The sequence below is a fragment of the Candoia aspera genome, chromosome 1 (assembly GCF_035149785.1).
Source record: "Candoia aspera isolate rCanAsp1 chromosome 1, rCanAsp1.hap2, whole genome shotgun sequence".
In the NCBI taxonomy this organism is placed as follows: Eukaryota; Metazoa; Chordata; class Lepidosauria; order Squamata; family Boidae; genus Candoia; species Candoia aspera.
The window spans coordinates 330,591,856-330,613,969 of NC_086153.1; the positions used below are offsets into that span (position 1 = coordinate 330,591,856).

At 40.6% G+C, this 22,114-nt stretch overlaps 1 protein-coding gene across 1 annotated transcript in view; it reads right to left on the minus strand.

Annotated features, from left to right (window-relative positions):
* Positions 1 to 21,118, minus strand: part of MYO9B (myosin IXB) — a 78,555-nt gene extending 57,437 nt beyond the window's left edge. Inside the window, exons 1-2 of the mRNA XM_063290678.1 lie at positions 20,990 to 21,118; positions 2,969 to 3,871 (exon numbers count right to left, since the gene is read on the minus strand). Coding sequence (XP_063146748.1) covers positions 2,969 to 3,814 — 846 coding nt within the window. The 5' untranslated portion in view covers positions 3,815 to 3,871; positions 20,990 to 21,118. The remainder of the gene's footprint in view (positions 1 to 2,968; positions 3,872 to 20,989) is intronic.
* Positions 21,119 to 22,114: the final 996 nt, after the last annotated feature.

The window sequence follows — 22,114 nt, forward strand, 5'->3', positions numbered from 1 at the left end:
TAGGAGGGGGGAGCGGGGTGCTGGAAAATTTTAATGAGTTTAGGCAGGAATCTTTCAATCGCAGCTTTCTTCTGCTCTGTACACTTGTTTTCAATAAACCTGAATTCTGCATATTCTAATTGTGTATGAGTTGGGTCCATGTCGGAACAAATTGTGTCAGTTCTTACACCCTGCCACCTCAGAATAGTGATCTTGGACACAAACAAGAACTCATAACAGATCAATATGACTCCAGCCCTAGAATCAAGGTTGGTACAGGACCTGAAACCTGACTGGGCAGATTTCTGAGAAGGCAACATTCCCTGAGTTTCATTAATTATGTCAAATCTGCCTGTGGATCCACCATCAAATCATGAATGGATATGGTCTTTATAGAGAGACCTGGTGCTAACCAGCAACAACTTGAGGCCATGTTTCCTGATAATCAGACCAAGATCCCCTCAATGGAACAGCTGGGTTGGAAGAGGAGATTGTCACCAAATTGGAGTCCTCCCTTCCCTTGAAACAGCTACCTGGCATCCCAACCTACCAGCAATATTATAGGATAGCCATGCTCCGCCTACCACCACTTCAAGCTCCATACCCTCCTAATATGGGAGATGGTTTTCATTCCCCTATCCCTCCCAAACACACCACACACCACACAGCACCATTCCATCCATCAGTGGAATCAGCAATCTGGTAAAAAAAGGCAGTATTCTCCCCCCAGAGATGAAGTCGGCCTCATTACTCCTGAGCTTTCGAATGTCCCTCAAGACCTGGTTATGCCACCAGGCCTGGGGACCCCAAGGGATGGGTGATCTAGTGAGGTGGCTCCATTATTAACATTCCTTCACCTTTAATTCTCTTTTCTGTTTTAGTTCTGTTTTTATAGCCTTTAATGTTTTTTATTATTATTATATAATGATTTTAAGTATATATTGTATATTTATTGTTTTATTGTATTGTTGTAACCTGCCCAAAATCACTCTCGTGAGATGGGTGGCCATATAAATTTGACAAACAAACAAACAAATAACCTTTCATGCCAGCTCCACTCAATGGGGACCAACTACCTAGAACACTTAACCTCTTCCTAACCTTCTCGTTGTTCCCCAAAACCCACAAAATTAATGTGGAGGCAAAAATACTACCCTGAGTCTCTCCCACTGGTCCTGGATATGGAAATTCAGCCCCCCAGCCCACACTTTCACCGCAGACCAGGCCATCCTTACACCTCTGGTCTCTCACACAGGGGCCACCCAACCCTAGGCAGGTCAAGTTCCAGCTTCCAATCCTAGCAACTCCAGATAGGAAAGAAGGACCAAGTAGATGGTATGGCACGAGGAAGCTTCCTATATTCCTAATATATATTTTAAAATTCAGCAACTGAGAATACTTGAGCCAGATTTTTATTTTTAACCATGGTATCTCAGTTCTGGGTGTGGACATCTGATAAGCTTGCCCTTAAGTTAATACATGTGCACATATTATGACCATAGATAGATCTCAACCTGCTCTCCCCAACCCCCAGCTCTCAATTATTAGTAGCATCTGGTATTCTCTAGTTAGCAGATCCAAAAGGGGCTTCTTCAGAGTAGCCTTCCTGTTTTGGGTAAGAACCACAAGTGAAGTCTTCAAAAGTCAGCAAGGTTTTGAGAATTCAACTTCTGCTTTCTGTGGAACTACTGGAATAGACAGATACATGTAGGCATTCTAAACCATTTTGCCCATTCTAAGAGCACAGAAAGCTTTCATAAATTGAAAGAGAAAAAGAAAAATATCTAACAGCTTGCTCTATTTGTAAATTGCTGAGAAGCACAGGTCTAAGAGAAGAGGGCTATAGTACTGTGAAAAAGAACTTGTGGATCAGGAAGTCTGATATGAATTCAGCCTTACCAAGAACACACAAAGACCATGACTGTGAAAGACTCTGAACAACAACTTCATTCAAGTTCACTATTTATAACCATCAGTTTTCACAATGTAGTTATAAGTGAAGTTATAACTGAAGGTTGTTACTTCAGTTTCCAGTTACAAAAGATGACAATGCTGGCATAAAGAATCTAAACTGTACTCACGTAATACACTACCCTATATTCTGATTTGAATTACTTGGTTTTTGTGCTACCTGTTATATCTTTCTCTGTGCTGGTTTTCAATATACTGTTATAGTTTTTACAGAATATTAACTGATTAAACATACAGAACTGCTGTTAGATGCGATCACAAAATACAGTGTACAAATACAATGTAAGTTATTCCTCTGGTCTATTAGCCTGAGAAAAAAGGCTGAAGATCAAGAAACACAAAAAAGCAGGGTCAAAACAGAAGCCTACAATAAAAAGAGCATGAGACATACTGACTTGCAGATGCCATTGCACTAAAGCTTCCAGCATCCTTAGCATGCACAACTAATGGCAAGAGATTCTGGGAGTTGTAGTCAGCACATCTCAAGGGCCTACCCTTGATCTACAAGGTGAGGGCTGTTATGCTCTGAGGAAAAAGTTCGCTGTATGAACTTAAGCTGTCTTTTTCCTGATTCAGTGGAACTTAGCAATGAGGCTGGGTTCAGACTTACAAGGCAATTAGCGTCCAGCCCCCAAGCCTTGCTTCTTTATCTTCAGTTGTAAAAACTAACACAGCCAAATATGACTAAATAAGGCAAGATCGTTGAAAGCCAACACAGGCATTTATAAAATTAAAAAAAAAATTGGAAGGAAAAAAATGTGAGGAGGAAGCTGTTTTGGAAAGGTTTAGGAGAGTCTTGTGCAGGAAAAAGAGCCCAGCCAGAGACGGAAGAAAAGGTTTCATTTGAAAGCTTCCTTCCACAGAGAAGTCCAAAACTTCAAAACATTGTGAAACTTTAACACACATTGAAGCCATATCTAATTATCTTAGTTAAGAAAGTATTTACAATATATCTATATGTATATATGTGTGTGTGTTCGCGCATGCTCATGTGTGTATATATACATTTTTTTTTTACCTCCAGCACTGGTCCAGCTCCCAAAATAGTTCTCTCCACTCCACTAGCATAACCCTTTTGACTCAGGGCAGTGAGGCAGTGGATCAAGAAGTTCGTGCTTTGGGTTTTTCCTGATCCGCTCTCACCAGAAATAACAATGCACTGATTCGTATGTTTCTTCAGCATAGCATGATAGGCTACATCAGCAATGGCAAAGATGTGGGGCTCCAGCTTCCCAAGCTGGTGGTTCTCATACATCTGGACGTACTTGGGGTTATAGATGGGCAGAAATTTGAAGGGATTGATGGCAATGAGGATGCTGCCCACGTAGGTATAAATCTTCTGTTTCAGGAAACGCCGCTTGAGGTTTTCCAGCAGTGTGGTCTCTGTCAAGTTGGGGAGGTTGCACATGTCATTGAAATCCTCCTGCTGCCAAGGAAGGAAGCCCCTTTCAACCAGTCGCCGGGCTTCCTCCTGGTTCTCTTCTTCACAGGTCTGCTGCATGTGGACATATTTGATAGTCCCATCAGCATTCCTCTCTTGTAAAAGGAAATAGTAACCATCTTCCTGAGGATGGTCATCCTGGGCCCGGCGGGGCCAAAGCAGGACCCTATGGACAGGAGAGTCATTCCCATCTAATACCCATTCCTCTCCCCCTGACTCCTTCACCTCCACAAGTACATAATGCTTAGATATGTCCAAACTCAAGGAGCTGATAACATCCTTAATGACCTCGGTGGCTGTGGCATCCTTAGTTGCTGTTACCCTGCAACAGGAACTGTGTTCTGTTGAGAGCTGGGGATAAATATGAAGGATATAGGTTACATTCTCTGGACAAGCTGCACTGCTGACATCTTTTACACTCATCCTGGCACATGCCCTGCCTCGGCATGCCGCCCTGGCTTGATGCACTGGGCCAGTTATCTGAAAACAAGGAAGGAGAGTATCAGAAATATATCCCAACTGAGATGCTGTCACAGCAGACACAGAACAGCAAAGGTCCTAACCATATTGCAGTAGGGTCAGGAGTTTGTGGTTGGTAGCATTAATACAAGGTAAGAATGAAAAGATAGTAAGATAAGTTCAATAAAAATAGCTGAGATTGTAAAGAGTAATGACTACAGGAAAGGTATAAGGTGAAACAAGGAAGAAAACATTGTCAGCACCTATAAATACATTTCTAAAATTATGGATTACAACACTGATTGGGTAAAAAAAATAGATGCAAATTCCACACCTCTGGATTCCTAGCTTGGGTTTCATATTTTAGCAATAATAATGGGAATGGAAGCACTCTAAAAGTGCAGTCCAATCATAGGATTCCTCTCTTCCAAGTATACAAGGAGTTTTTGCTGAAGTCCCATTTTCCTGCCATCCCCACAAAAGCAATCCCTTTGCAACAACACACATCAGCCAATCAGTAGGACAAAACAACTGTTGAGCAGTCATCTCACTTTTTATCAATACTCATCCATCCTGTTGCAAATAGCTTGACAAGTCTCTCCCATTCAATTTTAATTAGTAAGAACCTCCAGTATATTTCCCAACACAATCCCTGCCCTAATGCTAATTACAAAGCAGGTAAGAAATATTTGCTTCTTCTCTAAACCTTCTCTAACTTCTATTCAGTCTCAAGATTTACTGTTTATTCTGGCTGCTTTGAAAAAAATCCCTCATATTAGAGAAAGTTGCAGATTGGCCATTTTGTGTCATACCCCAAAATCTGACAGTGTTGGTGCAATTTTGTCCATTTCCCATTCAGACATGCCTATCTAGAATTTCCATTAATTGAGAAGGTAACTTAATGACAAAATTTAAGCCCTAAAGGGGAATAGAGTTCCCCAAAGTAAAATGGATTACAAGGAAACCTATAAAACTTTCAAAAGTAGGAAAATCAGCATTAGCTTGTCTCCTGTATTTAGAAAAACATATATGTGTATGCTTGTCTGGAAAAGATTTTATCTCATAAGAGACCAAGAGAAAAGAACTAATGTGCAAGCTCACAAGAAAACTACAGAAGTCAATCAGTAGCTCATAATAAATAAATCAATATACATCTTACTGACACAGCTCTATGTACTTGCTGAAATCTGTAATTAGCAGAATAACACTGTTCTAAATAAAAACCTATTTTAGTCATTACTGCCAAGAATCAGAAGCAACATGTCATTTCAATTGCCCAGATACCAGTGGCTAAAAGGAGTACACCAAACTAGAGTTACCCATCTGTTTCTATCCAAATCTTACTAGCTCCAGAGGGTAGAATTCATTATGGGATTTACTGCCATAGGAGGCAGTGAGAGCCCCAAGCCTAAATGGCTTTAGGAGATAATTAGATATATTTGTTAGATCTATATCCTGCCTGTCCTCCAAGAACTCCAAATGGCTTACACTGGATTTTATCCCCATAGCAGCAACTCTAGAGGTAGATTGGACTGAGAGTGTGTGCCTGAAGTCACTCACTGAGTTTCCATGGCTAAAGTTAGACTTGCGCCTGCTACTCCACAGTCCTAGACCAACACCTTCACCACTGCACTGTATCATAGACAAGGCTCCATCTATATGTGGCTATTAGCTTTGACGGATGTAATTCAAGCAACATTTTCTAAATAGCAAATACTGGGGACATATGCCTTTGGGAGGACAATTTCTTTTGGCTTTATTGGAGACATTGGGGCTCTGGCTGCTGGAAACAGGATACTAGATTTATTTCAGCCAGACTCTTCTTTTAAATATTTTAGCATCCACCTTGTATGTATGTATGTATGTCTAATGAAACCTCCTCCTGGAACCTCTATGAATTTACTGAAAGAAAGAAAAGCAGAAAGAGAACAAAGAAAGATATCAGGACTATGTAGAGCAGTCTTTACTAATTATGCTCTTCATACGTGCTGGACTATAAAACTCATTATTTTCCTGTCAAGAAACATCCTAAATCAAATCTCTTCCAGTTTAGGAAAACTTTGGATGGAGAGGATTCAAACCAAATAAAAAAGAACCAATATTAAGTCCCCTGTAGATATTGATGTCATGTTGAATAGAAAGCGACTGCCAGTTTGACAAAGGAGAAGAGAAGTGAGTGATCTAGGGGGATAATTTTCCAATATACCATAATAAAAGCATATAAAACAAAGTACATAGCTGGAATAAATATACCAATCAAAACTAAAATGTAATTGCAATTAACTTTTAAAGGTGATTATTTTTAAGTAGCACAAACTTATGTACGCAATGCTTTAAACATCATACCATTGGGGAATTTAGTAATTTTTAATCCCTTCCTTTATTCTTAAAAGTTACATAATATAAGGGAACTATATGTTAGTGGATTGCCATTAAATATATGCATGTGTTTCAGCAACAATGATGGAAAGTTTCTAAATACTATTTTGATCCTAACATTTAACCAGGGGTGGGCAGAAGTTATCCATATTTCAATTGTCTATTTCACTGGATGATTTGCAACAGGTACCAAGGACTTCTGCTTGAAAGGGACGCGGTGGCGCTGTGGGTTAAACAACTGATCTGCTGAGCTTGCCAATCGGAAGGTTGGCGGTTCAAATCCACGTGACAGGGTGAGCTCCCATTGCTAGTCCCAGTTCCTGCCAACCTAGCAGTTCGGAAACATGCCAATGTGAGTCGATTACTAGGTACCGCTTTGGTGGGCAGGTAACGGCGTTTCGTGTAGTCATGCTGGCCACATGACCACGGAAGTGTCTACGGACAAACGCCGGCTCTTCAGCTTTGAAACGGAGATGAGCACCGCCACCTAGAGTCCGACACGACTGGACTTAATGTCAAGGGAAACCTTTAGCTTTACTACCAAGGACTTCTGCTTCCAAAAAATATTGCTGAAACAATGTATCCTATAACCAGAATTGGAATTTTGAGCAGAAGAATATCCTCTCCTCTCCTATTCTGTTGATGGGTTTTAGAAAGCTAATGAAAATGGTTATTGCAGGGATGAAATTTGTCTATAGATACAGTCTCCTCTGGATGGAGCTCACTGAGAGATCCATGTAATTTTCTTGGCAACAAAACAGAAGTGATTTGTTACCAATTTCCTTGGGGATATTTTTTTATTTCTAAGTGTAGCTAGCAATCCTAGTATTTTCTGATGGTCTCCTATACAAGTATTAACCCGGTCTGACCACTTGGCTATAGATCAGTCAAGGTCAGCTAGGTGCTGCCTACTCCTGACTTAAATCGCACTGGCCTTCTTTATTTTAGAAATTGATAAGGCTGCCCAACTCTACAATGACTCTGGGAGGCGTACAGCAAAAAACAATCATATAACACAATTAAACCAAAAGAACACCCAAACATGAGAAGAAAAGCAACCATTAAAAGACAATCAAATATGCAAGACCCATTTTAATCCAAGGCTTGGAGAAAAAGCCAGGTTTTCAGCGCTCTTTGAACACAGACAGGGTGAGGACCAGACATATCTCAGGGGAAATGGTGTTCCAGAGGGCAGACATTGTAAGAGAGAAGGCACACTTCTTAGGTCCCATCAGGTGACACTGCTTAGTGGATGGGACCTGGAGCATGCCAACTCTGCCCAATTGTATAGGCTGGGCAGAAGCCAGGGAAGACAGACAATTCTTTAGCTAACCAGGCTGTATGCCACAAAGAGCTTTATAGATAATAACCAGCACCTCTTCCATGAGATATTTCCATAATTGCCTGAACCACCACATTCTAGACCAGCTGCAGATTCCAAATAATTTCCAAAGGATTTGCACAAAGGTTTTCTTAGCCACAGCTGGCACTTGATCCTCTTTGGCTATTAGAAAATATTCACAGATGTAAGCAAGCATGTATCTACTGACCAACTAAAGCTTCTATGCCACACAATTCCTGAAAGTTCTCAGTGGCTTAACCCAACAATAACATAAGATTAAAAACATAATAATCATTAGAATATAACAATAGACATCTATCAGATGTGCCCCACAACAAGATAGGTTAATCCTTATTGTCCCCAAATGCTTTCCTGAAGAGCCATGTCTTCAAAGCTCTTCAAAGCCCAATAGGGAGGGAATGGTTCAGATATCAGGGGCAGGAGATATCTGGGCATCACTGAAAAGGCTTAACTATAGTGTCTTTATAGATGGCAGACCCTCAGTGGAGGGACCCTTAATAAGCCTTCTCTCCAAACTCTTACTGGAGAGGAAGGTGCAACTCTGAGAAGGTGCTCTTGAGGCCCTGAATCACATGGAAACTAATAGTACAGCTGTGCGAGCAAAACTAGGTTCACCACAACTACTTGAACTGTCACATACTTTACTAGCTGAAGCTTCCACCTGGTCTTCAAGGACAGCCCCATTTAGAGTAAGCTGCAATAGTCTAGCCATGAATTGACAAGAGTGAGAGTGACTATGCATACCACCTTCTGTTTTAGGGATGGCTGTAACTGGTGTATAAGATGTAACTGTGCAAAAGCTCTCCTGCTATAGCCTCCAACTGCTGTTCAAGCTGAAGCTGGGAGTCCAGAAGGACTCCCAAGTTATGAGCCAACTCCACTCAGAGCTAAAAATGGGCTTGGATTTGGTAGGATTTTAAATGCACAGCTTCTCAGTCTTGCTAAAGTTCAGCCTGAGCCTGTTTTTTCCCATCCAAACTCTAACACCTCCAAGCATTAGTTAGGATCTCCACCTTAGTTTTTGTCCAGTCTGGGGTATTGATGTAGACCTGGTATCATCTGCATGTTGATATCTTACCCTGTGCCAGTGAATGTTTTCTCCTTGTGGTTTCATCTATATTAAACAGCAGGTGGGTAAAGGCTGAGCCCTGCAGCACCCCACACTGGAGCAGTTGAGTACTCAACCTTTCCCTTCTCCCTGATTGGAATTAGCCACTTATGAAGAGGAAATATTGTAACACAGTTGCTCCCATTCCCAGTCATTGCAGCTAATCCAGAAGAGTACCATGTCAATAGTTTTTAAAGTCCCTGAGAGATCCACCATGAGGAGGAGGATCATATTCCCCCAACCCAGTCCCACCAAAGGTCATAAACCAAAGCAACCAGTACAGTTTCCATCCATATCCAGGCCTAAATTTTGTCTGATAAATGTCCAGATAATCTGTTTCTCTCTGTAGTTGTAGGCCAAATGCCTTCCCAACAACTGTCCCTAGAAAAAGAAGGCTAGAAACAGGATAGTATTTGTTTGAAATAGCTGGGTCAATTAATAGCTTCTTAAGGAAGGGGAAGAGCACTTCTTTCAGGGTAGGAAGCAGGGTACTCCTTCTTCAAGAATGCATTCACCACTGCCCAAACCCAGCCTCTAATCGCCTCCCTGGCAGCTTTCACTAGACAGGTAGGGGTGGAATATAATCCGCAGATGGCTGGACTAATAGCAGAAAGAACCTTGTCCATTTTGTTAGGATTTACGGGTAAATATGGAAGACTTGTCATCTCAGTGGACTTGCTCAGTTAGTGCTCAATTCTGAATGAATGTGACCAGTTTCATCTTCCAGATACTGCATAACTTTTTGCAATGACCCAGCAAAAGATCAGCCTGGAGAGACCAAGTTAATTTAACCAAGACTGCTTTCTATATTCACAGATATAGAAAGTGTTGGAATTATCAGGGATCAACTCAGCATTGTCTCATAAGCATAAGGGGGTCACTCTAGCAAATTGCATCTCTATTGTGCTTGTGGGATGTCACATGGGTCACCTGACTTCCTCCTTCTTCTTGGGCTTGGGGATTAACAGTCTCCATTACCTCGTGGGCAGACACGCAAGCAGGGGGGCTGCAGAATACAGCTCCTTGCCCTTTCTATTCCACATAGAAAGTGTCTACAAAGAACCAGTGATGATTAAGTGCTTTCTACTATGAACCTACCTGTATCCAGATCTACTGAATAAAAGTAAGCTATCTCTATTTTTCTTCATCTAACTACTGTGTGAAGACTGAATTTATTTCTGAATGTAATTAAGCTTAATGTGCAAGTTCTCTTTTGGTTCACACTTCTACTCTGCAAAATTGCTGTTAGCTGCTTGGAGTTCTTTTATTAACCTTTAAAAACTCCATCAGAAAGAACAGAGAAGCAAGCCCACTCCACTACTCCTATTGTTATGGTGTAGGCTCAAATTTCAGCTCTTACTGTTGCTGATCACATTAGTTCTTCGTTTTAACCCAGTGTCACTCTAGGTGCCTCTTCTATTACTTCAGAGGATACTCAGGAACAATCCTATTAAGGGTCACCATCAACTGCTTGTTCCAGTGATCAACTGGGCACTCAACAGAACTGCCTGCCAGAGCTGTGGGAAATTCTCCAAGCACTCTCTTTAAACCCAGAGGATCTTTAGGCATCTGGGACAGACTAACTAAAGAAGGGTCTCCTCACTGCAGAGTTATAACACTGGAAAACTCCAAGACCAGAGAGTGTTCTGACCATGACAAAAGACTGATGGCAATGTCCTCTATCTTCCAGCCATGTCTCATCTGTTGCAAGACAAAAACCAAGTATAATATGTACATTCACATACTGCTCACTGTGAAGGAAACTATATAAAGTTTTAGTCATGTCTACTCTGCAAAGATAGGAACAAATCCAAATTAAGAGAGATTTCTGATCATCTACAACAAGAAGATAATGAATGTGACTTGTAGTGGAGATATCATACTACGTATTTGAGGTGGTACTATCACAAACTCTAGCAGTAATTAGATATGGTTGAAAAGTTAATAGAAATACATGGTAAACACCAGGCAAAGGCAAGAAAATTCTAACAAGATGGACTCAAACCTAGAATGCAGAAGCATGTGTAGCTATAGTATTCATCTGATGTATTGACAGTCTTGTTTAACAGACCCAGACTGATTTGATTTCTTTTACAAGGAACACATAAAACCCAATCAATCTACAAATACATCAAACCAACCAAACAGTTCGAGCCAATGCGGTGTAGATACAGAAAGCATGAGCTCTTGGCCAGAAAGCTCAAACAATGAAATCTCATCTTAGAAATTCACAATTGGGAAGCCACTATTTTCTTAATTGTAAACTGCAATAAGGAGACGTAAGCAATTTCCATCTATGGATCCTACTTGCTAGTTTCCTGGAGATATTTGGCTAATCACCAAGCTACAGGCAAACTCAGAGGCTAGATTAATACTGTCTCAACAGTTCTGTCTGGGCAAGACTGGGTCAAAAGTCTACAGATCCACAGTAGACTGAGTAGGACAACCCCAAAACAAAGGAGAGCAGGCTTACTATGTCTTGAAGCAAGTGAAATAATTTACATCAACATCTGAGGAGTCTTTCCTTCAGCAAGACCACTAAGCACCTAGCCTCTCTGCGTTACTTTCCTCAGACAGTAAGAGGAATTTTAGAGAGGAATTTTAGCAATGGCCAAACTTGAGGAAACTGCCTGTTATTAATATTTTCATTGAGGAACTACTATATTCTGCAGAATACAGTTTGAAAAAATAATTTTCTATCGGAAATGAAAGTTTCCTACAGGATGCAGCAGCAACTTTTTAAAATGCACTATCAAGTAACTGGCTTACAAATAAATAATACTCAAATTGTCATGGCTGCTGCACTCTATGCTCAGAACCTCTTACTTTCAGTTTATCAGGAGGGAGTACTTGCCCTAAAGGATATTCTTAGCAGAGAAGGAAATGCAGAAAAATTGATAACTAGGGCTACTATGCATGAAGACACTGGTATGCAGCAATATCTTAACCAAGGAATTAACCAAGGATTTTTAATTTTTCTCTGTTTTCTGAAGACCGGGAAAATGCAGATGACATTTTCAAATATGTGCATTTGAAAAATGAAAAAGAAATAGTAAGATAACTTGTATACCTTATACATTTTAATGGGCTCAATAAAGGTTGCAGCTTATCATTATAATATAGTTTTAATTCAGCAAGTTGAGCCCTTTTCAACTAGTTCATTTTAATTTCAACCACATGAAACAGATTCAGCTGAAAGACACAATCTTCTCACATCTCCTGTTCTCGAAGAGGAAATGACTTTGCCTACATACAAGGTGGTGGTTGTTCTTCTGAGCATGACTATGAAGCTGGATCCAAATCCAATCTGTGCTGCTAACTACACTGCAAAACAGGCTATGAAAAAACCGTAACTGAAGCTCAGAAATGTTTGGGCAGGGGAGAAAAACTAACTCTAAAAAGCCTCCCTAAATACTGGTCAGCCCCATCCAATGAGTTGAACCATCTTCTGGAGAAAACTGGTGGAGGAGGAAATGCATATAAAAAGGGAAGGCTTCCTCAAATGTACTAGCAAAGTGAGTAACATAAAAATAGCATATAAGAAAGTTGTTTATTCCGTATCTGAAAAGACTGAAAATGACTGATATAAGGACATGCTAACAGAAATGAATACTACCAATATTATAAGCAGGGTTTACAGAAAAGGATTTTCGAATATTCTTCCATCTCAAAAGCACTCTTGTGCCCTAAGCTGGGAAAAGGTTATCTAGAATTTAAATTAAACTGCTGGGAAAGGTTATCTAGAATTTTGAAGTTTGGTACTATCAGGATGCTGACAACATCGAACCACAGGTGTGCATAACAAGCCGTGATGATCTCAGAATAAAAACTCACATTTTATGTTATCATATAAATGGTGTGGTTTATGTGATTGCATAATGATATCTGACACAATTATGCAAATTACAACATTTGCATGATGATGTTGCGATGTGCATGTCATAATTTGTCCTCATCCCACCCTATCTTTACATCAGAATTTTAAATCATGGTGTGATTTGATGGATAGGATGAGAGCAAAAAAAAAAAAAAATCTAACCAAAGAAAATACAGAAAATACAGTTTTCACTGAGTTGAAAGAGAAATCAGGGAAGAGATTCAACCCCACACTGAATAGGATTATTCTTCCTTTTGAATACTCAGGTACACAGTTCAAATATATTCCTGAACTGGGATGTCCACACTTCAGTGTGACCAGAAAGGTTTCTGTATAACTAAAATCAGTATCTCAACCGTACTTTTTCTTAGATATGCCAGATGTAGCCATGGAACACATGCCTCAATTATATTCTACTGGGACTACTGTAATATATCCTGTGGGGCTGTCTGGTTCTGATCATAGAACACATCTGATTCCCTTGTTTTAAAGCTTCCTCAGCTACTTATCTCTTATCGGGCATAATTTAACATGGACATAGTTTAATATATTGCATTTTCCTTTACAAATCTGCCTAGAATTTAAGAACTTTGGAAGACACCCATTTCACTGTCTTACCATTATGAAGGCATGTTTAGTAAGAATGTAAACTAGCCTTCCAAGTGAGTACTTGGAGGCTTTGAAACTTCTTGCCAAGGTCAGATTCATTTTCTCTCCATTATCCTGGTACTGATAGACAAAAATGTTTCTAATCAGGCCAGTTAAACAGTGGCTGTAATTGGGTGTTGTATCTGTTTTACTATATTCTTAATTAGATTTTAACTGCATGTGTACACACACACACACGTTTTATATTCATTTAGCCACTTTAAGAAACAGTTTTAGCAGAAAGTCATTATAGATGAAGTATTTATATCAGTAAGAAATATTTGTAACTTAAATAGTACTCCTTTCACTTGTCAGAACATCAGGTAGTCTCTCACCATCCAACCCTCTGAGGAACTGCAGATTAAGGCTATATGAGAAGTCCAACTATAGGAAAGTATACTGACACAGTACAGAGAAGAATGCAACTATATTAAGAACCTCACTATAAATTCATTTACCAAACTGGCTACTTAAAAGAGAGATCAAAACAGAAAAGGCTTTGTGTTTCCTGGCTGTAGGCTTTGGCGGAACGAACTGGCTGCAGCACGATTGCTAAACAGATCTATTTAAGGAAAAATTAAGAATGAAGCAAGCTGTCTATGCATATCCAAGGGGAAGAGTCAGTTTTCAAGGCAGAAAAAGTCATTCCTTATTTCCTAGGGAATACATGACACATGCAGGTTTGATTATATCTCCTTTTAGTTAACCCATGCTACTACCCCAGAGGGAAGCTATGGAATTTTTCCTTTAGATGAAACCTCAAAAGGAAGCAACACTTTCAATACCAACGCCCTCTCTCAGGCTGAATGTGTATGTAGGCAAGAATAAATGTGACAATTCCAATTTGGAACAAGCAAACATTCTTCTGCCAAGGGCAAACCATACAGTCAAGGGGAGTATGAGAGAAAACTTAACAAGAAGAAGTCTATCTGTGACTTAGAGAATATTCTGCAGTATACTTTTATTGAATTCTTCACGCAAACCGATTTTTAAAGGTTAAAAACCAATGCCAGACCAGTTCTTGTGTGGGCTCATGTCCTAACCTGTTTCAGTCAGCTGATCTAAGAGTTTTAGTGTCTCCCATAGAATTTATAAAGCACAAGAGAATCCTTAAATTGTAGATCTTATGGCTACAACAAAACTTGGTAGAGCATATTCCCCCAGTCCACCCAAAGCAGTGGTTTGGTCTGCAGAAACCCATAATTTTAAATTGCATGCTTAACTAGTGAATCATGCCAATGCTAAAAGGGGAAAGCTAACATTACAACAAAGTAGTGCAGGAAGGAAGAAAAAGAAAAGAGTATGGCCATTTCAGCTGCTCAAGAATCCTTCATTTTTATATAGGCATTTTAGGATCCTAACACAGGCTAGACTCCTAGCAGAAATGAGGGACTTCTGAGAATTGTAGTTAGCATAGTAAGAGATAAAAAAAGGTAAAAGATAATAAAAACCCAAGGTGCAGAAAAAATGCAAAGAGGCTGGAATAGTTCTGAAATGGGGAAATACTGGAAGATGCAGCTTTTTATAGCATAGGGGATAAAGAAAGAGAAGACCTGATAGAAGAGTACAAAATAATTATAACATGGAGAATGTTTTCCTTATGCTCTTATAATAATAGAGCCCAAAGTCATCCAGTTAACTGAATGGTGGGAGAGTCAGGACAGGTAAAAATACTTGTTCAGAGCTATGGAATTCACTATTAAAAGATATTATGAGACACATCAAAATGGATGGTTTCAAAAGACTTTGAAAGGATATTAAAGGATAACGAAAACAATCTATTTGCCCTAGTAACAGAGGCATTCAGCCGCCCAAAACCAGTTCTGTGGAAAACAAATAGGAGTGTTCTACTGCTTTAAATGACAGGATTGTAGCCTTAATGATTGCTCCCTATTATTTGGATATTTATTTATAATACTTATAATATTTCTGTTACCTGTAAGCAATTTGGAAGGTCACCATGGGTATAAATATGTAGGCAAAATTTAGTTTGCAGTAAAGCATCAAAATATATTCAGTACACTCCCCCCCCCCATATCATAAGAAACTGTCTTTTCAAAAACAGACTTGGTTCAGTTGTGATGGAATCTATATAATTATAATACAGTATTAGATACATATATACAGTGTTAACTTACACGCATAGCAATATTTAAGAAGCTTTCCTTTAAAACACTGCATGCCATTTCTATCTAAAATCTGTAGTGTGCTACTTGTCAGAATGCTTGCATGATGATTACAAGGGTTTATTAAATCTGCCTCTATCCATGCTTCATTTCACCACCAAAGTAACATTTTAAAGTTTAGAGAACTTCACATACTTAGAAGAGAAGAGATCATGGACATGAAGGGAAGCCAAAAACAAACGAGGATCTGTTAATCCTTGTGCAAATACTTCTCCATCAATGCCAAGGACATCATGTTGTGTACACAAGGATACACAAAAGCATCCTATGTTTATTATCCTAGACACAGCATCTGCCCAGATTAAGTTTGAACATACATGTACATGTGTTATACCCTGAAAACTGCTCTTACTCAGTTTCTAGATGTTTCACTAAAAACTTCATCCTTTGACAGAACTGAACTAAGCAAGATAATCCTTTCCTCTTTTAATCTGGAACCTGAATAGATGCTTTAGGACTGGCTATTAAGTAGCTCATCCTCCTTCATAGCAGGCTAAAACTTTCTCTCTTCTTAATCCTTCCAAGGACCATATTAAAAACTCTCTTGCTTCATTTCTTCAAGTTTACCACTACAGGGAAAACTGTCAGATTGGTTGAGAGTTCAATTCTAGAGACAGTCACAAACAGATACCCAACAGTAACAGGAATGGTTTCAAAAGCTATTTGCACCCTAAAATCATTGCTTATATATTCAAGAGCTGCATTCTCTTAAATGTATGTCCAATAAAAGAGCAAACAAGCCTTTTTGTTGTTTATTCATTTAGTCACTTCCGACTCTTCGTGACTTCATGGACCAGCCCACGCCAGAGCTTCCTGTCGGTCGTCAACACCCCCAGCTCCCCCAGGGACGAGTCCGTCACCTCTAGAATATCATCCATCCATCTTGCCCTTGGTCAGCCCCTCTTCCTTTTGCCCTCCACTCTCCCTAGCATCAGCATCTTCTCCAGGGTGCCCTGTCTTCTCATTGTGTGGCCAAAGTATTTCAGTTTTGCCTTGAATATCATTCCCTCAAGTGAGCAGTCTGGCTTTATTTCCTGGAGGATGGACTGGTTGGATCTTCTTGCAGTCCAAGGCACTCTCAGAATTTTCCTCCAACACCACAGTTCAAAAGCATCGATCTTCCTTCTCTCAGCCTTCCTTATGGTCCAGCTCTCGCAGCCATATGTTACTACGGGGAACACCATTGCTTTAACTATGCGGACCTTTGTTGTCAGTGTGATGTCTCTGCTCTTAACTATTTTATCGAGATTTGTCATTGCTCTTCTCCCCAGGATTAAGCGTCTTTTGATTTCCTGACTGCAGTCAGCATCTGCAGTAATCTTTGCACCTAGGAATACAAAGACTTTCACTGCTTCTACATTTTCTCCCTCTATTTGCCAGTTATCAATCAAGCTGGTTGCCATAATCTTGGTTTTTTTGAGGTTTAGCTGCAAGCCAACTTTTGCACTTTCTTCTTTCACCTTCATCATAAGGCTCCTCAGTTCCTCTTCGCTTTCAGCCATCAAAGTGGTATCATCTGCATATCTGGGATTGTTAATGTTTCTTCCAGCGATTTTAACTCCAGCCTTGGATTCCTCAAGCCCAGCATGTCGCATGATGTGTTCTGCGTACAAGTTGAGTAGGTAGGGTGAGAGTATACAGCCCTGCCATACTCCTTTCCCAATCTTAAACCAGTCCCTTGTTCCGTGGTCTGTTCTTACTGTTGCTACTTGGTCGTTATACAGATTCTTCAGGAGGCAGACAAGATGACTTGGTATCCCCATACCACTAAGAACTTGCCACAATTTGTTATGGTCCACACAGTCCAAGGCTTTAGAATAGTCAATAAAACAGAAATAGGTGTTTTTCTGAAACTCCCTGGCTTTTTCCATTATCCAGCGGATATTGGCAATTTGGTCCCTAGTTCCTCTGCCTTTTCTAAACCCAGCTTGTCCATCTGGCAATTCTCGCTCCATGAATTGCTGAAGTCTACCTTGCAGGATCTTGAGCATTACCTTACTGGCATGTGAAATGAGTGCCACTGTTCGATAGTTTGAACATTCTTTAGTGTTTCCCTTTTTTGGTATGAGGATATAAGTTGATTTTTTCCAGTCTGATGGCCATTCTTGTGTTTTCCAAATTTGCTTGACAGCATCATCTTGCAAGAAAACAAGCCTTTACCATCTATCGGTATTCAATTATAGCTTACAATAAAAGGATGGTTACGAGATACATAAACATCCAAGTCAAAAGGTTTATTCATACGTCTGATTATTCAGTTAGTCTCATTTATGAATCACTCTTTATCAGAAAACCAAGACTACTTAAAGTTTCAGCCAACACATATGTATCTTTTTCATTTTTTATCAGGTAGCTTTTAATTCTCTTTATATTTTTCAGCTAGACTTTTTTTTTTTGGGTTCCATGGCAGGATTTGAATAAAACCTAGGAATCTGACAGCCATATCTTACAGCTCAGGAATCTAACATGGTGCAGATGTTAGTTTGGGAGCTGAGTTGCTTGACACAGAAAAAGAACTGAGTCAATCTCTGGGGGAAAAAAGATCTCTTTGTTTAGTCAGCCAGTCATCCTCGAGACTCAGTGTAAAACGCATGGTTCAGTTTGGAACAGAGAGGAAGTTATCAAGAACATCTGCAGACAAGCAATGCTGGGTGGGCAGGCAGATTGCTCTAGCTTATGGAGTAGGAAACAATAAAGGTCCCCAAATAAGAAGTTGAGGGGCCTACTTCAAGTTTAGAGGGTAGGAAGAAGGGGGACTCACATGCAAAGAGAATAGTGCTCATGATCTATCCCCTTCTATCTACAGACAAAACAGTATCTGGAATTCAAAAGCAGAAGAAAGAACTTGGTGAAACCAGGAAGGTACTTAAACAGGAGACAAGATTCAGACAAATTCCTTTTTAAAAAGTGCATATTAGATGAACACTCACTTCTGGCTGGAACAGCTTATAGCTCCTGTGTTGTCTTTTCCCCACATAAACACAAAAGCAAATGTGCACTTTTCATTGCTTAACGCATCAACATACACATGTCCTCAAACTAGTACAGATCAAATAATATTCGTTTTACTTACATGCCAACTCTGGTGTGATTAGTTAGAATACAGAAACTTCCTGGCTGTGGGGAAATGATACAAATTTAAACCCAGTTCTAACCATGTTAGTCTAATGTTCATGCTAACTGTCCTTACTGTTGTGCTGACAGGGCAGAGGGGTCTATCATGGATTTCACTGGCAGTAACTTTAATTAGCCAGGATGTTTTAAAAATGTTACCCTTTTTTAAATAATGGAAATTCAAATGCTTGGCTGGTTATTTAAGAATCCCTATAGGTTGTAGGAGTAAAAAACATTAATAATTAGCTGCAAAGATGAAAACTCAACAATTGTCCAAACCACACGGGTGTGAATGTTCCTATACTTCATGAAATGCAGAGTTGCCTTCTAATGTAAACTTGGGACATGTAACTTCACCAGAAGTTTTAGCCACAGCCTGTTTTCTAAACACAGTCAAGTGAATTTCAAACACAAAGAACAGAAACAACCAGTTCTAAAAAGGCCTGTTAATTAAAATTTTCTGTTGGAAAATCAGACATAACTACTGTAAGTTTCCTGCTACCACTATAACAAGTCTCCAGACATGTCAAACTCCCAAATGGGCCCGTCTGATTAGTAATGTGTCTGGTAAGCAAGCTGATGTAAGAAGACACAGTCTTCTTTGGAAATGCTCTTCAAAAACATGAGCATGTCAAGCATGATTTGAGGTTGGTGGGCAAAAGAGCTCAACCACTAACCCATAGTCTTAATTGCAGGGAAGCAAGCAGAAAGCTCCCTGAAGGGGTGGGGCACATTTCTTAGCTCAAGTAAGTACAGCACCAGAAAATTACAGAAAGTAGATCCCTTTGGCATTAACAGTCCTAACCAACTAACATTCACCACATGCACTGAAAAAGCATTTAACAGTGCATCAAATAATAGTCAGACTACCCACACAAACTAAAAAATATATATTTAAACTTTAAATATACAACTCTTCATTCTTCTTCTGTTTCTACTGTCTGGTCTTCCCAATAACCTATTCAGTGGAAGGACAGATAAAGATGGAGCCATCAGCTCTCAACTTCCTTTCCCCATCTAAAACAGGATCAACAAGGCTCACCTCACAGGTTCATTCTTCAAAGTACTAAGAAAATATTTTAAATGCTCCTCATTCTTGAAAAGTGTAACAATACTTAACAACTTGTAAATCTACTCTACAGTCCACAAATCAACCACCACTTCCTGACCCATATACTGTCTCACCCTAAGACTGCTAGCATATGCTCAGTATGACTTCTGTAACTTCTCTGTCAACAGTCTCTTCCATTTACATTTACTTGCAGGGCCCAGATAAATTATCTTCTGGTCCCACATGCACACACTATCAATAAATCTCTGAACCCCTCCATCCTCAATTGCATCCTTCCTCACTCCCACACAAATTCTGACTGACTACTCAGGAAAGTCAAACTTGCTCATTTAATCCACCCCGCAGAATATCTGAGATTTCACAATTCTTCAAACCTCAGATGCTTTTTCTCCTTTAATATTTCCCCCATTCCAAGGTATCCCAAGAAAAAAGTCATTATGCACAAGCCACTCCTAAGCAATCCCATCCTTCAAGAATCCTTTCATCCATACTCCCAGCCTTCACACCTATCCAATCAACTCTGCATTTCAAACATGCATCACTCTCTCAAGCTTTCTGTTCACTTACCATGAAAAAAAAAATCTCACCAACTTCAGAGGTACAAACACCCTTCTGCCTTTCGCTCAACTTTATCAATCTCCCCCAATGACACACAAATTGCCATCTTCAGAACTCAGGGAATCTCCGCCTCTGACCTGTAATGCACCTGGGATAGGGAGGAACTTTCCCTAGAAGTTACAACTTCTCTCAGGATACCTCTTTCTAATCTCAATTCTCCTCTCTAAAAATTTCCCTCTCTGCTATATGTCTCTCTCTATATATATGTCTATGCTATGCTATGTCTGTAGGACATGATGTACTGTGCCACAAACCATCCAACTACATTTTGGCCTACCATATTGTGCAAACCACAGTCTATGTGGTTAGGATATAAAGGAAACACAGGAAATTGTGTTAACTAGATAAATAATGGTTAAATTAACCCTGGGCTAAGAGGGTCCAGCAAGCACAGCCACGGTCTGCGTTCACACGCGCACAACGAACTATCGAACGCCAGCTGGCGGTTCAGGTGTCCCGTGCAAACGCTGGAACCCAGGTTACGTTAATCATGCCGTGCGATCACACGATTTCAAAGCTCTGTCACTGCAGGGAACAAGACCGGCTCCACACCACCTCCCTCGAACCCCCAGCCGTGAACTCCCATCCCCCCAAGAAGAGACTCCCCACCCCCACGCCCATTTTAGGAGAGCTCCTCTCAAGCTACCTCCCTGGCACAGCCAACATCCCTCCCGCCCAACGTCTTTCCCAACCAACCGCCCGCTGACCCCTCCCCCCCAAGTCCCCTCAGCTCACGAAAGAGAGCGCCCAGACCCATTTTCCCTTCACCCCTACCTGAGGCAGAGCGCGGCCAAGGCAGGCAGCGGCTCCCCTTGCCGACTCCCTCGCCGTCAGCCAGAACAGCCTCGGCGACGGAGCCGCCTCCGCCTCCGCCTCCTCTCCCGCTCGACCGCAAGCTGAGGCGGCGTGAGGCACTTCCGGGTTGGGGGGAAGAGAGAATATCCCCCCGGCGCACGCGCACCCAGCAGAAGTTGGGGGAGGAGGAAGCGAGCAATTGGGAGCGGAAGAGTGCAAGCGCCCTCTTGCCTAAAACGGCTCAGGGTTGAGTGTGGTTCGTGTGGCGCTGCGTGGCGTTCTCAGTCCGTCCTTGTATGTTGGGAGCCCTGGTCTCCAGCATCTCCGAAAAGGGCTCGGAAGAGGAGAAACGTGAAACCTGGAGGACCTGTGTTGATCGAGCTAGATGCATCAGTGCTTTGATTTAGGAGAACCAGTTTCAGGTCATAACGCAGACTCCTAATCTCTCAGCTCCAAGAGAGTGTATTAAACAATTAAGGTTTTTGGCTTTGGGGAACCCAGGTTCAACTGCTTCTTTAACTATGAAGATTACGGGATGACTTTGGCCAGTTATTCTGGCAGCCTAACCTATCCTAGAGTTAAAATAAGGAGAGAACCCAGATAAGCCACACTGAACTCCCAGAAGAGAGATGGAAAATAAATGCAATTAACATTAAAGTTTGAAAATATTCTACTGTCTTCCAACAAGCAAACAATTACACTTGGCATCCTTTCAATTCACTGAGCAATAGATTTGTACGATTCTAAGAATAAATCATAAAACCAATCAGCACATGGAAGTAGGCACTTCCTTTATTTATCCTTTAGATGTGATTTTTTTTCCTGCATGGCCCAAAGCGGAAAATGTAGCTCCTTTCCCCCTCTGATACTATAATTTCATATATATGTACTTACACCATTATGTATAGTCAGAATTAGGAGATAGGATATTGTGTACATTAGTTGTGTATTGGGAGGACCCTAGGCCCTTTCAAAGTCATGCTCTGCTGCCTCATTGTGATGGGAATGTTCCTGGGATGGAGGAGTAAAGAATATCGGGAGTGTATTATATATATTCCCAGCAGAGGCACCTAGGTGTGAAGGTCATCCGATGCCCAACTGAAG